This window comes from Pleuronectes platessa, chromosome 13, assembly GCF_947347685.1.
Source record: "Pleuronectes platessa chromosome 13, fPlePla1.1, whole genome shotgun sequence".
Lineage (NCBI taxonomy): Eukaryota > Metazoa > Chordata > Actinopteri > Pleuronectiformes > Pleuronectidae > Pleuronectes > Pleuronectes platessa.
This window is the reverse complement of record NC_070638.1, coordinates 3,381,919-3,396,274: the sequence shown is the minus strand read 5'-3', so window position 1 is coordinate 3,396,274 and position 14,356 is coordinate 3,381,919. Positions and strand designations below refer to the sequence as shown.

The 14,356-nt window shown below is 38.9% G+C and overlaps 1 protein-coding gene across 1 annotated transcript in view; it reads left to right on the top strand.

Moving 5' to 3' along the window:
- LOC128454490 (deleted in malignant brain tumors 1 protein) overlaps positions 1-14,356 on the top strand; it is a 142,254-nt gene that overhangs the window by 108,477 nt on the left and 19,421 nt on the right. The window contains exons 15-19 of the mRNA XM_053437906.1: positions 374-391; positions 1,206-1,508; positions 4,025-4,042; positions 4,418-4,720; positions 13,793-13,810. Coding sequence (XP_053293881.1) covers positions 374-391; positions 1,206-1,508; positions 4,025-4,042; positions 4,418-4,720; positions 13,793-13,810 — 660 coding nt within the window. The remainder of the gene's footprint in view (positions 1-373; positions 392-1,205; positions 1,509-4,024; positions 4,043-4,417; positions 4,721-13,792; positions 13,811-14,356) is intronic.

The window sequence follows — 14,356 nt, the reverse complement described above, 5'->3', positions numbered from 1 at the left end:
CACTCCAAGTGTAAAATTGAAAAGATGTACAGTTTTTAAGATATGTGCTTCAAATACAGACAGATGTTTGTGGATTTATAAGTAGTTGTTCATGTTCCCCCCCTTTGCTTGCTGCTAACATGGGCTAAAATTAAAAGGAACAAGTTAGATATTCTGTTGTAACTGGTGAAGTGAACAGTGTGAACAGGCCTCCTGTTGTGGCTTCGCTCTGTGTCTAATGTTGCAGGAAAATAGATATAGCAGATATAGAGAAACTATAGAAGGCCAAGATCCCTCTTTCAACAAATAATCTGGCCATACTCTCTCTCTCTCTCTCCCTCTCTCCCATATCCCCTTCTCCCTCTTGATTCAACCAATGGCGTGCAAACCTCAGCGAAGACACCTTTTCAAGGTAAGAACAAGCTCTATAGGAAAAACTCCCGCTGACCAGACACGCGTGATCAGTCGAAAACATGTCTGCATCCAGGTCAAGGCAAGGATCAGTAGCCATCTGTGTGTCAGTGAAAGAGAGTACAGGAGGTAGATCAGTGCCTGGGGCTTTCAACTGGTAGGAATAGACTCATTTCAGAGGGATGTATTTCTTGCTATTTGCTATCATCACATTAGAGCAGGGGTGTCCAAACTACGGCCCGCGGGCCATCTGCGGCCCACCATCCATTTTAAATTGGCCCGCTTCCAAAATTTTTTTTATTTTTAAACTAACAATTTAGTAGCACTTTAAAGCACTTAATTATAGCACTTTGTAGTTTGGGTCTATTTTTGAAGATACCGTACTTTCTTGATTCTTGTTGTCCTGGGTTTGTACCCTTGAATGCACTTATTGTTAGTTGCTTTGGATAAAAGCATCAGCTAAATGAAAGGTAATGTGATGGACTATGGCCCACTGTATTGCAGCTGTCCCTCGGAACGCAGCTTCCCCCCCCCCCCCAACTGTCAACAGTCCACTCCAGGGCAGGTGGGCGTGGCGCCGTGAGTGGCCCGGGCCTTCGTATTTTTTTCTATATGTGGCCCTCGGGATAAAAAGTTTGGACACCCCTGCATTAGAGCTTACTAGTTTGTCATTCTCTGTTTCAAATACCAAAGATCTTAACCACACAACCTGAACCTCCTCACCTCACTGAAAGACAGAAATTGCAGTTTTGTTGAGCAACATGAATCAGAAAGAGAGAGGCCCTGACAGATTTTGCCTGCTCGTGTCTTCAAAGTGCAACTGGTGAATGGAAGGAACAGGTGTGAGGGCAGAGTGGAGGTGCTCTCCTTCGGCGTACGGGGCACAGTGTGCGCCGACCACTGGGACATGGTGGACTCTAACGTGGTGTGTAGGCAGCTGAACTGCGGGGTGGTCGTGATGATCAGCAACAGCTCCAGATTTGGACCAGGCTTGGGGCTCATAGCGCTGGACGATGTGGACTGCAGAGGACATGAAGCAGACCTCAGCCAGTGCAGAAGTCGGGGCTGGGGCATTCACGACTGTGACCACAGTGAGGATGTGGGCGTCACCTGCAGAGGTAAGGCCTTCATACACCTTTAGTTTGACTGAGACAGTGTAGAAGTCTATTTCATTTCATTTACTGCATCTCCCCTTTTCCTTTTTTTGGTGCTGCCTGAAGCAGCAATGGTGGGGGCAAACGGCTTTGCGGGTCCTTCCACACCACCCTGGTACAAATTTGGTTCAATTAAGTGCCCCCTGCTTTAATCTCAATAAGACTGGGCTTTAGTTTTGAAAGTCAGAGTGATGGATTAGTCTTCTTTTTTTAAGCATAAAAGCAAATTATCAAAATTCAAAAATAATTAAAGCCCTAAAAAAGCCAATTAATTTGCCTGAAAAAAATAATAAGATAACTATCCTTACAGATTCAATAGGTCCTCACTGTCTCACTGTCAGTTCTGTGCTCGGGCCCTAATTAGAGAGTTAGCATGTTATTGTGATACATGTAATGTAAAGGTGATCACTGATTCTCTGCCTTAACCAGATTTCTTTGTTTCTCAGTAAACTGATTTCCTGCATGCATGTAAACACAGCCACTAACTGGCTGTGTGATGCTCCAGTAAACAGCATTTGCTGGTACAGAATGTATTATGTTAAGTGGATTGAGATAATGTATATTATGATCTGGCCCTATATAAATAAAATTAGGACTTGAAACAAAATTCTGTTTAAAGTGCATCAGTTTAAAAAGAGGTTAAAACTCACCTGCATAGAATTCTATTTTTTTTTATTAAAAAAAATGTTGTGAGGCAAATATTATTATTAATATGATTATTATAACAAGGATTGTACAAGGTAACAACAATAATAAATAAATACTGACAGTTCAAAGAGAATATTAATATGAAGTAAAAATGTGGAATATGGCCAAAATGGCCACTAATTGCAAAATAGTAGGCTTCCTGTTGAGTTTTTCCAATTAAACCTCTGACTTTTTTGTTTGACTGGTCATGATACACGTGTGTATTGATTTTTGTGAAGATCGGACTATTACATTTTAATTAATCAGATGAATCTATGTTGCTAGAACCGATATGTTACAAATCAATTACTTAAAATAAACATCACAGCAGGAACATTATTTACTAAACGCCAATAGTTTTGTTTGACTGTGTGCAATGAGGTCTGAGAAAGAAAAGCAACGATTAAAAGCTTTTTATTTAGATCATAATAATATCTCTGCCCCTGAATGATGATGAATATATTTCAGAAGACACATAGTATCTCACCATGTTAAAGAATGTGAAAGAAAATTCTCACATGCGCCGTATCTACCTCAAAATTCAAAGGAAATCAGCTTAGTAGGTTTGGAGTAATCCTGCAGACGGGCAAGGCAGGACACTTTTATTTACAATTTACATGCCAAATAAAAGAATGAAAAGAGTAGAATAAAAGAAGTGAAAGAAAAAAAAGGATAAATCTGTAAGAAAACGTAGAATTAAGTTCAAAGAGAAAAACATTATAAATTAAACAATCAAATCTCAAACATTTAATTGATTCATATGTTTTGAATGAAATCATGTAATTCCCTTTGGATTGGGATTGTCATGATAATTCTGTGTGTAATTGGTCATTAAAATGTATGACCAGAGGATGGAGGTATAGAGGAGAAATTAGGAGTCACCAAGTTTAGTAGCTCTATAGAGCAGTGTTCGCTCTGAACCTGCCTGTTTGCTTGTCCTTTGTTGATGCCCTGGACCTACTTCAGAATTATTCCTTGTCATTAGTGAGTAATAACCCTAACCCTAACCATCAAACATTTCTACAATATACTGTCACTTTTTATTGTTTTTGTGCACAGATTTTTATAAACAGTCAATGGTGCAGAGTGAAGTTATAAAACTTTGTGTTTATCCTACCTGGTTTATCTGCAATGAACACTTTAAGTCAATGTTTTTGATATATGAAACAGAATTAGCTTTATTACTGTTCACGCGTGTGGGTAATATATACGTTTGAATGATTAAATTAACTGGTGTTATGTTTTTATGTATTGCATGCCGGCTTTATCAGAGATGTGTCAAGCAACGTTGTGCTTCTACTTTGAAGACAAATTGCCATCCAGTTTATCAGAGGAGAAAGAAGAAGACATGTTAACTCGGTCCATAGACTAAAGGCACTCTGAATTAAACACTGCACTTCCTTGGACCATCAACAATACACACTCCAAGTGTGAAATTGAAAAGATGTACAGTTTTTGAGATATGTGCTTCAAATACAGACAGATGTTTGTTGATTTATAAGTAGTTGTTCATGTTTCCTCCCTTTCCTTGCTGCTAACATGGGCTAAAATTAAAAGGAACAAGTTAGATATTCTGTTTTAACTGGTGAAGTGAACAGTCTGAACAGGCCTCCTGTTGTGGCTTCGCTCTGTGTCTAGTGTTGCAGGATAATAGATATAGCAGATATAGAGAAACTATAGAAGGCCAAGATCCTTCTTTCAACAAATAATCTGGCCATACTCTCTCTCTCTCTCTCCCTCTCTCCCATATCCCCTCCTCCCTCTTGATTCAACCAATGGCGTGCAAACCTCAGCGAAGACACCGTTTCAAGGTAAGAACGAGCTCTATAGGAAAAACTCCTGCTGACCAGACACGCTCGATCAGTCGAAAACATGTCTGCATCCAGGTCACGGCAAGGATCAGTAGCAGGCTGTGTGTCAGTGAAAGAGAGTACAGGAGGTAGATCAGTGCCTGGGGCTTTTTTAACTGGTAGGAATAGATTCATTTCAGAGGGATGTATTTCTTGCTATTTGCTATCATTACATTAGAGCTTACTAGTCTGTCATTTTCTGATTCAAATGCTGAAGATCTTAACACAACCTGAACCTCCTCACCTCACTGAAAGACAGAAATTGCAGTTTTGTTGAGCAACATGAATCAGAAAGAGAGAGGTCCTGACAGATTTTGCCTGCTTGTGTCTTCAAAGTGCAACTGGTGAATGGAAGCAACAGGTGTGAGGGCAGAGTGGAGGTGCTCTCCTTCGGCGTACGGGGCACAGTGTGCGCCGACTACTGGGACATGGTGGACTCTAACGTGGTGTGTAGGCAGCTGGACTGTGGAGTGGCTGTGGAGATGAGCGCCAGCTCCAGATTTGGACCAGGCTTGGGGCTCATAGCGCTGGACGACCTGGACTGCAGAGGACATGAAGCAGACCTCAACCAGTGCAGAAGTCTGGGCTGGGGCATTCACAACTGTGACCACAGTGAGGATGTGGGCGTCACCTGCAGAGGTAAGGCCTTCATACACCTTTAGTTTGGCTGAAGCATTGGGGGCAAACGGCTTTGGGGGTCCTTCCACACCAACCTGGGACAAATTTTAGTTCAGTTTAGCGCCCCCTGCTTTAGTCTTAATAAGACTGTCTTTCCAATTTGAATATCAGAGTGATGGATTAGTCTTTTTTTTTTTTAAGCCTAAAAGCAAATGATCAATATACATAAACAATTAAAGCCCTCAAAAGGCCAATTAATTTACTTGAATTTTTTTTTCCAATAGTGCCTCACTGTCTGTTCGGTGGTCGGGCCCTAATTAGACAGTTAGCAGGTTATTGTGATACATGTAATGTAAAGGTGATCGCTGATTCTCCGACCTTAACCGGATTTCTTTGTTTCTCAGTAAACTGATTTCCTGCATGCATGTAAACACAGCCACTAACTGGCTGTGTGATGCTCCAGTAAACAGCATTTGCTGGTACAGAATGTATTATGTTAAGTGCCTTGAGATAATGTATATTGTGATCTGGCCATATACAAATACAATTAGTATTAGAAACAAAATTCTGTTTAAAAGTGCATCAGTTTAAAAAGAGGTTAAAAACTCACCTGCATAGAATTCATTTTTTTGATTAAAATAAATGTTGTGAGGCAATTCGGTTTTGAAAGGTGCTGTAGAAATATTATTATTATTATTATAATTAATATAATTATAAAAAAAAAACCTTATCTCTGTTTTAATTATTGTTAAATTCCTTTGTAACACTTTTAACTTTGTTAAGAAAAGATCTGTACATAGCCTTTAAATCATGAATTATATTTCATGGTATTAATGCAGAGTTGTCAGTTGAATTTAAATCAGGTGATTTACTTTTTAAGAAATATTTTGTTATTTACTTAAATTTTTTTATTTGTATGCGTTAAAGTGAATAAGTTCTGAAAATAACTAATGTCAGTTTTTTTGTTTTCCTTTACAGACCCTGAACCACCGAGCTATTTCATCGCCTTTGTCACTGTCACTGTCGTTTTGGTTTTGGTGATAATTGCCATATCAGCAGCTTTTGTTCGACATCAAATAAAAGGAAAACGTACGTCAGAGTAAAAATTCAACTGCAAATACTGTAAATGGAATTCAGGGTTTTCACTGTGTCCTTCACTTTATTCACTGATCCACCAACTTTAGGGTCTTTGCCAATATCTAAGATCCTTTCCCAGTTTACAGTACAGATTTGAATCCACTGTTTGTCATTTAGCATATAGATAATATCATGATGAAAGTCTGTGTGTGTAGGCTTTATTTAATCCATCTGTCGATCAACAGAAATTTTGAAAATCAATGCTGTGTTTATATAAAACCTCTAGGGGTCACCAACATCACAGGAATGACAAAACACACAGAACCAAAATGTAATGTGATGTAAATGTAATTAGTAGAAAACAGTAATTTAATTAGTGATTCAAAGCCAATGAACATTCTTTGTCACCTTCTTGCAGATGAAAGTGTGAACACGGAAGAAAGTCTGTATGAAAATGTGCAGGTAAACTTACGTCCTCTCTTCTAACATCTGTCTGTGTTTATATAAAACCTGTAGGGGTCACCAAAATCACCAAAATGACAAAACACACAAACACCAATATTAGTGGGTGAAGTGATGTAAATGTGATTCAGTAGAAAACTTCTAAATTAATTTGTGATTTAAAGCCAATGAATATTCTTTGTCACCTTCTTGCAGATGAAAGTGAAGACATGAAAAATACAGTGTACGAAAATGCTCAGGTAAAGTTACGTCATCTTTTCTAACATCTGTCTTAGTGAGATTACTTTACTTGTTGCCACAGTTCATCACACCACTGAAAAGAGGGATATATAATCTGTGGTTTAAGAAAGGGAAACTGCGGACCCCCCCGCCCCCCCCTCGGTAGCAAAAAAAGTATTATTTGACTTTATCTCTCCAGGTCATAAGCGTGAACACCACTTGTGGATCAGAATCCATCTGATGATGCTGCAGCTCCTTCTCCTTCCTCCATCTACAGCTTGATCGGTCCATGAAATCCACTGAGGCCGGAGACACGACTCAGCCTGAACATATGAAATCTTCTTCCACATTCTGCCTTTTGGACAATGTCCAGTATTATTGTTGCCGTGCGTCATGTGATATTTTTCGGCCAGAACCAGAACCAGGATTATCTGGAACAGCTCTGCCCACTTTAAAACTGTTATTGTGAAATATTTCATATCTTATTGAAAAAGATAACTGATGAATATGAATTTTTAATATAGTTTTTCTCACACAGATGTGTTCTTATTCTTCCTAAAGACCTGGTTCAACTCATTTATGTGTTGCAGCTTTTAAATGTTTAAAACGATTGAATAAAGTTATTTCTTCAATGAAAACGTTTGTAATGGTTCTGTTATGGTTCATCTCAATCAAGTCTAATTAGATTTAATTTCATAGAAAGAGATTTGAATATTATGTTATTGTTCATTGTGTGTTTATCTATCTATCTATAATCCATCTATCATCCATCTATCTATCTGCATTGTTGCAAACCCCAGTATCGGACAGTGGGACACGTCTCCCTTAGACAATCCCACCATGAATCATTTCACAGTTAGAAGTGAGCGAGAAGAATCTAATCCACAATTTGCTTTGATGCATCATCTGGATTTTCTCATTCTCTTTCCCGATCCACTGGACTCGAACCCACGGAGCTGCAGAACAAATCTTCCAACAGTGTTTGTGCTTCTCTTGCCAAATGCTTTCCTCACTCTCATGTTAATCTGTCGGCCGTCGTTTCCAACCCACAGATCCGGCTCGAGTTGAGGAAGTGCTCTACAGAACTAAAGGCTGCCTGCTTGTTTTAGTGGCAGCAGTGATTGAGGCCAGACGTCTGCCCCGCAAAAGCCGGTCAACATCGGGGGGGGGGGGGGCATCTAGCCTTTATATATTTATATCTATGGTCTTGTCTCCGTGGTCAGTCCCAGCCCGCTGCTCGTCTCTTGTCTCAGAGTTTCATTTCATGTGATGGTTTGTTTCAAGTGATTGTTGTTTCATTTTGCTTCTAGTTGAATTTTGCATTTATTAAGTTTAATAAAAGTTGTGTCTTTTCTACAAGTGAAGACGTCTCTTGCCTCGTGACGTCATCGAACCTGTGCTGCTGCTGTTGCATCTTTCCTGGAGGTGAAATCCCCCAGGGGGCGCTGTTGCAACACCTCATTTCCCCGCTTCCCTCACACGACACGTGAAAATCAAACCAACATGTTCGACACAATCCACCAAGCAGTCTGTACTGGTGCTTTAACATTTCAACCTGAAACCAGCAGTCAGTTCCTCACATTATCAGAACTTGAACAAGATCAATGTGTTTACTGACAGACCTCGATATGTTCTCTTGTTAGGAGACAATCATTGTGATTCATCTATTGTCATGTTGTGGTTCATGTGGATGACACTCTGAGTGTTAGGCCACGCCCACAGAGTTTACACCTGATGCATCCCATCATTCTTCTCTTTGTCATTTCTCTGCTTCAAGCATATGAAGCCAGAGGTAAACACTCAATTATTATCACATTTCTTCTTCAAATATATAGTTTTATTGCTCTGTTCTTGTTGCACTATGTGACTGTTTCAGCAATCTACCTTGTTTAGAATTTGTGTGATTTCATTCTATAGATATTAAAATGATAACTATATTTAAACTATGACTTGTGTGGTTTGTTAACTTCTAAACTTGAATTAGTTTATATAATGAGTGATAACAGACGTGGAGAATTTTTTTTAAAAGCTTGTAAAACCAACAAAACAGACTCTTAATATAATGTCCTGTGGCAGCGACTCAGAGAACAGAAGATACCTTTTATGGACAAAGCTTGATATTACAACAGGGCTCGGTGACAGAAAGGAACCTAGAGTATTGCTTCCTGTCACATGTCAGTATCTGTCTGTCTGTCTCTCTGTCTCTCTATTTCTGCACGTCCACTGGACATTTTCTGTGTGAAAAATGACCTGTTGATGAAAGTCTACCGTTGCAGAGTTACTTTCTCTTTCACAAGTTTTGTTTAAGTTCCAGAAACTGTTGTGCAATGGAATCGTTTATCACCTTTTCACAGAAGCTTGATTATAAATTCAAAGTGTTAACTTTGGTTATAAGTGTAACGTTCACATCACTAACCACATTCATGAGGTTGCACTGAAGGCACGTAGTCAAAGGTCTTTACTGTGACTCAAACCACATCTACACATACGAGCTCATCATGAAACTAAACTTTTCTCTTTCATTCTCTACTGAATAACATTTTAATTAATCAGACAAATCTATGTTGCTAGAAACGATATGTCACAAATCAATAACTAATGACCTCACAGCAGTTTAGTAGGTTTGGAGTATTTTCTGCAAATGGGCAAGGCAGGGCTCTTTTATTTACAATTTACAAGCAGAATAACAGAATAAAAAGAGCAGAATAAAAGAGGTAATAGAAATAAAAAGGATAAATCTGTATGAAAACGTAGAAACAAGTTCAAAGAGAAGAACAATACAGATAAAATAGATGTGTAGACACTAGAATGTAAATTTACCTCCGCCGAGGTCCAGAAGTTCTTAAATTCAGTCAAGCGGCACTAAAGTAATCAGAAGTCTCAGTCCCCCTCAATATGCCTGATTTCATTCTCTGGGAAATCATGGAAAATATTTTAAACAGCCCGTCTCACATAATAAATCCTGAATCTTCCTGAAATGTAACTTTCTTGGTCCATGTCCCATCCTTCCACCAAGTCTTGTGGAAATCCAGTTTCTAAGGAAACCTGCTGATCATTAAACCAACCAACCAACAGACAGGGGCAAACACAACCTGCTGGGCCGAGGTGGTTTTATATCATGAGTCTCTGTTTAATGAGTAGAAGTAAAAATGGACAAAAACTACAGTTTAAATCAAAGTCTCTTCTTTCTAATAAAGTGATGCTGTGTTGTTTCTACAGGCTCCGACACTGGGACTCATGTGTTTGTGCTGAAGGGGAAGGATCTGCTTCTAAACGTCACGGCTCCTGTTAAATTAGTTAAACAGAGTGAGCTGAGATGGCGATTTAATGATAACAGCATAATAAGATTACTAGATGATAACAAAAAACAAATAACTAACACCTATAATGGAAGGATCGAGATCTTTCTCCAAAATCACTCTTTGCTTTTGAAGAATGTGCAACAAGCCGACAGTGGACGTTACACTGCAGGCGTTTTCGCGACTGACATCAATTATGTGGGTAAATACATCGTCACAGTTCAAGGTAGGTTTCTTCAGATTTTAAATATGGACACACAGCAGCTGCCCAACTTCTAAACCCATTAATGTCTGTGTCCCTCCCCCTCAGATCCAGTGTCTCTGGTTACTGGGACAGTGGACTTACTCTCCAATAGCTCTGACTCCTGTAACCTCACAGTGACCTGCAGCACACAGGACTCCCATCACATCAACAGCACTTACAGATGTGACACCAACACCTGCAGCCAGGAGGAGGGAGGAGAGAGGTCAAAGGTCACAACCTCTGGCTCCTCCCTCCGTGTCTACCTGTCCGAGGGCGTCTCAGTTATCTGTAGCCATAGCAACCAGGTCAGCTCAGACGAGCACAAAACAATGATCAGAAACTTTTGTTTCAAACCTCCTGGTAAGTGACCGACAACACAAGCAGCTGATAACTTTGTTTTATAGAAGGCTGTGTTCCAACTTAAGTTCATTTTGAAATATTAAATCTTTCCCAACATTTAAAGACTAGATAAAGACGTTCTCCTTCAATTGGTTTAAAATGCTGCTGCTTTGATAATAACTACCACAACTTCTAGACTTCTATGTAAAAGAAAAATCTATGTTTATCTCTGTTTTTAATATTGAAAAATTCCTTTGTAACCCTTTTAACTTTTGTAAGAAAAGTACTGTGCATATTATATTTAAATTATAAATTATATTTGATGGTAATAATGGAGAGTTGTCAGTTGAGTTAAGAGCATCTAATTATTTTCTAAGAAATATTTTTACGTGTTAAATTGAATAAGTTATGAAAATATCTAATATCAGTTTTTCTGTTTTCCATTACAGCCCCTGAACCACAGAGCAATGTCATCACCTTTGTAAATATGACTGTCATTAAGGTTTTAGTGATAATTGCCATATCAGCAGCTTTAGTTGGATATCGAATAAAAGGAAAACGTACGTCAGAGTAAAAATGGGAATTTCTCATTTTCACTGTGTCCTTCACTTTATTCACTGATCCACCAACTCTAGGGTCATTGACAATATCTGAGATCCTTTCCCAGTTTACAGTATGGATGTGATCCACTAATCGATATTTAATATACAGATAATATCATGATGAATGTCTATGTGTGTAGGTTTTATTTTATTATCTCTGTCTATCAACAGAATTTAGAAAAGCAATGCTGTGTTAAAAAAAAACACTAGAGCTCAGCAAAATCGTAGAAATGACAAAACACTTGAACACCAAAATCAGTGGGTGCAGTGATGTAAATGTAATTCAGTAGAAAACAGTCTGAATTCATTTGTGATTTAAAGCCAATGAACATTCTTTGTCACCTTCTTGCAGATGAAAGTGAAGACATGAAAAATACAGTGTACGAAAATTTTCAGGTAAAGTTACGTCATCTTTTCTAACAACTGTCTTAGTGAGATTACTTTACTTGTTGTCACAGTACGATCACACCACTGAAAATAGTGATATATAATCTGTGGTTTAAGAAAAGGAAACTTCGGAGCCCCCCCGGTGTAGTAAATATAGTTTTATCTGACTTTATCTCTCCAGGTCACATTCTGCCTTTTGGACAATATCCAGTATTATTGTTGCCGTGCGTAATGTAATATTTTCCCTGATAAGTTTTGGGGATTGTCTTTTAACCAGAACCAGGAGCATCTGGAACAGTTCCGCCCACAACAGGATTTTGGCTGCTACATTATTTTTGATGAGATTCCAGTATTGGTACACGTACAAAAAAGTTCTTACGTCACCCAAGTGTTTTAAAATAATATTAGGAATTATAAATGTTTTAGTCTAATCAATATCCAGAAATTTACAAAAATACATCTATGCTTCCTTTAAAAAAATACAAATATGATGACGAGGAATGTTTAACAGCCCCCCAAAAAAATGCATTTATTAAGTTAAATAAAAGTTGTGTCTTTTCTACAAGTGAAGCCGTCTCTTGCCTCGTGACGTCAACGAACCTGTACAGACCTCGATATGTTCTCTTGTTAGGAGACAATCATTGTTGTTCATCTATTGTCATGTTGTGGTTCATGTGGATGACACTCTGAGTATTAGGCCACGTCCACAGAGTTCACACCTCCTCACTGCAGATTTGTCTAAATATATTCATAAACCAGAGGTATTTCCTTGATGCAGTTTGAATTCACTGAGACGTGTGGATGAGAGACGAGCACCCTGACTGCTGCTGGGCTGATTGAGGTCTGAACTCTGATCCACTTCCTCCTACGTGACATTTGACAGAATGCATCCCATCATTCTTCTCTTTGTTATTTCTCTGCTTCAAGCATATGAAGCTCGAGGTAAACACTCAATTTTTTCATTGTACTTCTTCTTCAAATATAATTTTATTGCTCTGTTGTTGTTGTACTGTTTGATTGTTTCAGCAATGTACCCTGTTTAGAATTTTGTTGTTGTTAATAATTGTAAAAATATTAAAATGATGACTATATTCAAATTACGACTTGTTGATTGACGACACACTCAGTATATATCTGTGGCTTTTCAAGTTAAGTTCTACACTTCCACTCGTTATATAATATATAATGAGTAGTGGTGCAGCGGTGTTTCGCCCGTACATCGGTAGCAGACGATATTCGCCTTGTTTACTGCCATCAGCGCATCGTTAATAAACTTGACTTTCACCGATGGCATTGGCCGATGTTCATTGATATGTTTTCTGCAGCCTGCCAATCTGGCATTCAGATTATATCCCTAGGTGGTGGTACACTCACACACCAAGAAGGCCACATGGTTCGGTCCGCCTGACTCTGGTACAAAACAATATGGTTGCAAGATTGCATCTTCGTCTCCAGTAGCCATATTCTACAGAGGTAATGGATGGCCAAAAACCCGGGCGCTCATGTCTCATGGAGGAGGGAGTAGCAGGTCGATCTGAGGAGGGCTGAAGAATTAGCTGTTGAGGAAAGTCTACTGCTGCTGAGTCACTTCCTCTTTCACGCGTTTTGCTTTAGTTCCAGAAACTGTTATCTTTTCACAGAAGCTTGATTATGAATTCAAAGAGCCAGATTTGGTTATAAGTGAAATGTAGTAGTCAAGGGTCAATACTGTTGGGACAGTGTTCTTGTGAAACCAAAGGTCTCCTCTTCGGCCTACATGGTAGTCAAAGCTTGAAACTACATGTTCTCTTCAACTTTATCGTTTTTAATCAATAATTGTATTATTTTTAATAAATAATTTAACTATTTTAACAATCACATTTTATGATTATTTAATAATGAGCCAACATCAAGTATTCCTTTTATTGTACAACGATACGTTGACTAAAACCATATTAACATTTGTACAATATACTGTAACCTTTTATTGTTTTCGTGCACAGATTTTTGTAAACAGTCAATGGTCACATAGAAGAAGACATGTTAACTCGGTCCATAGACTTAAGGCACTCTGAATTAAACACTGCACTTCCTTGGACCATCAACAATACACACTCCAAGTGTAAAATTGAAAAGATGTACAGTTTTTAAGATATGTGCTTCAAATACAGACAGATGTTTGTGGATTTATAAGTAGTTGTTCATGTTCCCCCCCTTTGCTTGCTGCTAACATGGGCTAAAATTAAAAGGAACAAGTTAGATATTCTGTTGTAACTGGTGAAGTGAACAGTCTGAACAGGCCTCCTGTTGTGGCTTCGCTCTGTGTCTAATGTTGCAGGAAAATAGATATAGCAGATATAGAGAAACTATAGAAGGCCAAGATCCCTCTTTCAACAAATAATCTGGCCATACTCTCTCTCTCTCTCTCCCTCTCTCCCATATCCCCTTCTCCCTCTTGATTCAACCAATGGCGTGCAAACCTCAGCGAAGACACCTTTTCAAGGTAAGAACAAGCTCTATAGAACTCTATAGGAAAAACTCCCGCTGACCAGACACGCGTGATCAGTCTCAAACATGTCTGAATCCAGGTCAAGGCAAGGATCAGTAGCAGGCTGTGTGTCAGTGAAAGAGAGTACAGGAGGTAGATCAGTGCCTGGGGCTTTCAACTGGTAGGAATAGACTCATTTCAGAGGGATGTATTTCTTGCTATTTGCTATCATCACATTAGAGCAGGGGTGTCCAAACTACGGCCCGCGGGCCATCTGCGGCCCGCCATCCATTTTAAATTGGCCCGCCTCCAAAATTTTTTTTATTTTTAAACTAACAATTTAGTAGCACTTTAAAGCACTTAATTATAGCACTTTGTAGTTTGGGTCTATTTTTGAAGATACCGTACTTTCTTGATTCTTGTTGTCCTGGGTTTGTACCCTTGAATGCACTTATTGTTAGTTGCTTTGGATAAAAGCATCAGCTAAATGAAAGGTAATGTGATGGACTATGGCCCACTGTATTGCAGCTGTCCCTCGGAACGCAGCTTCCCCCCCCCCCC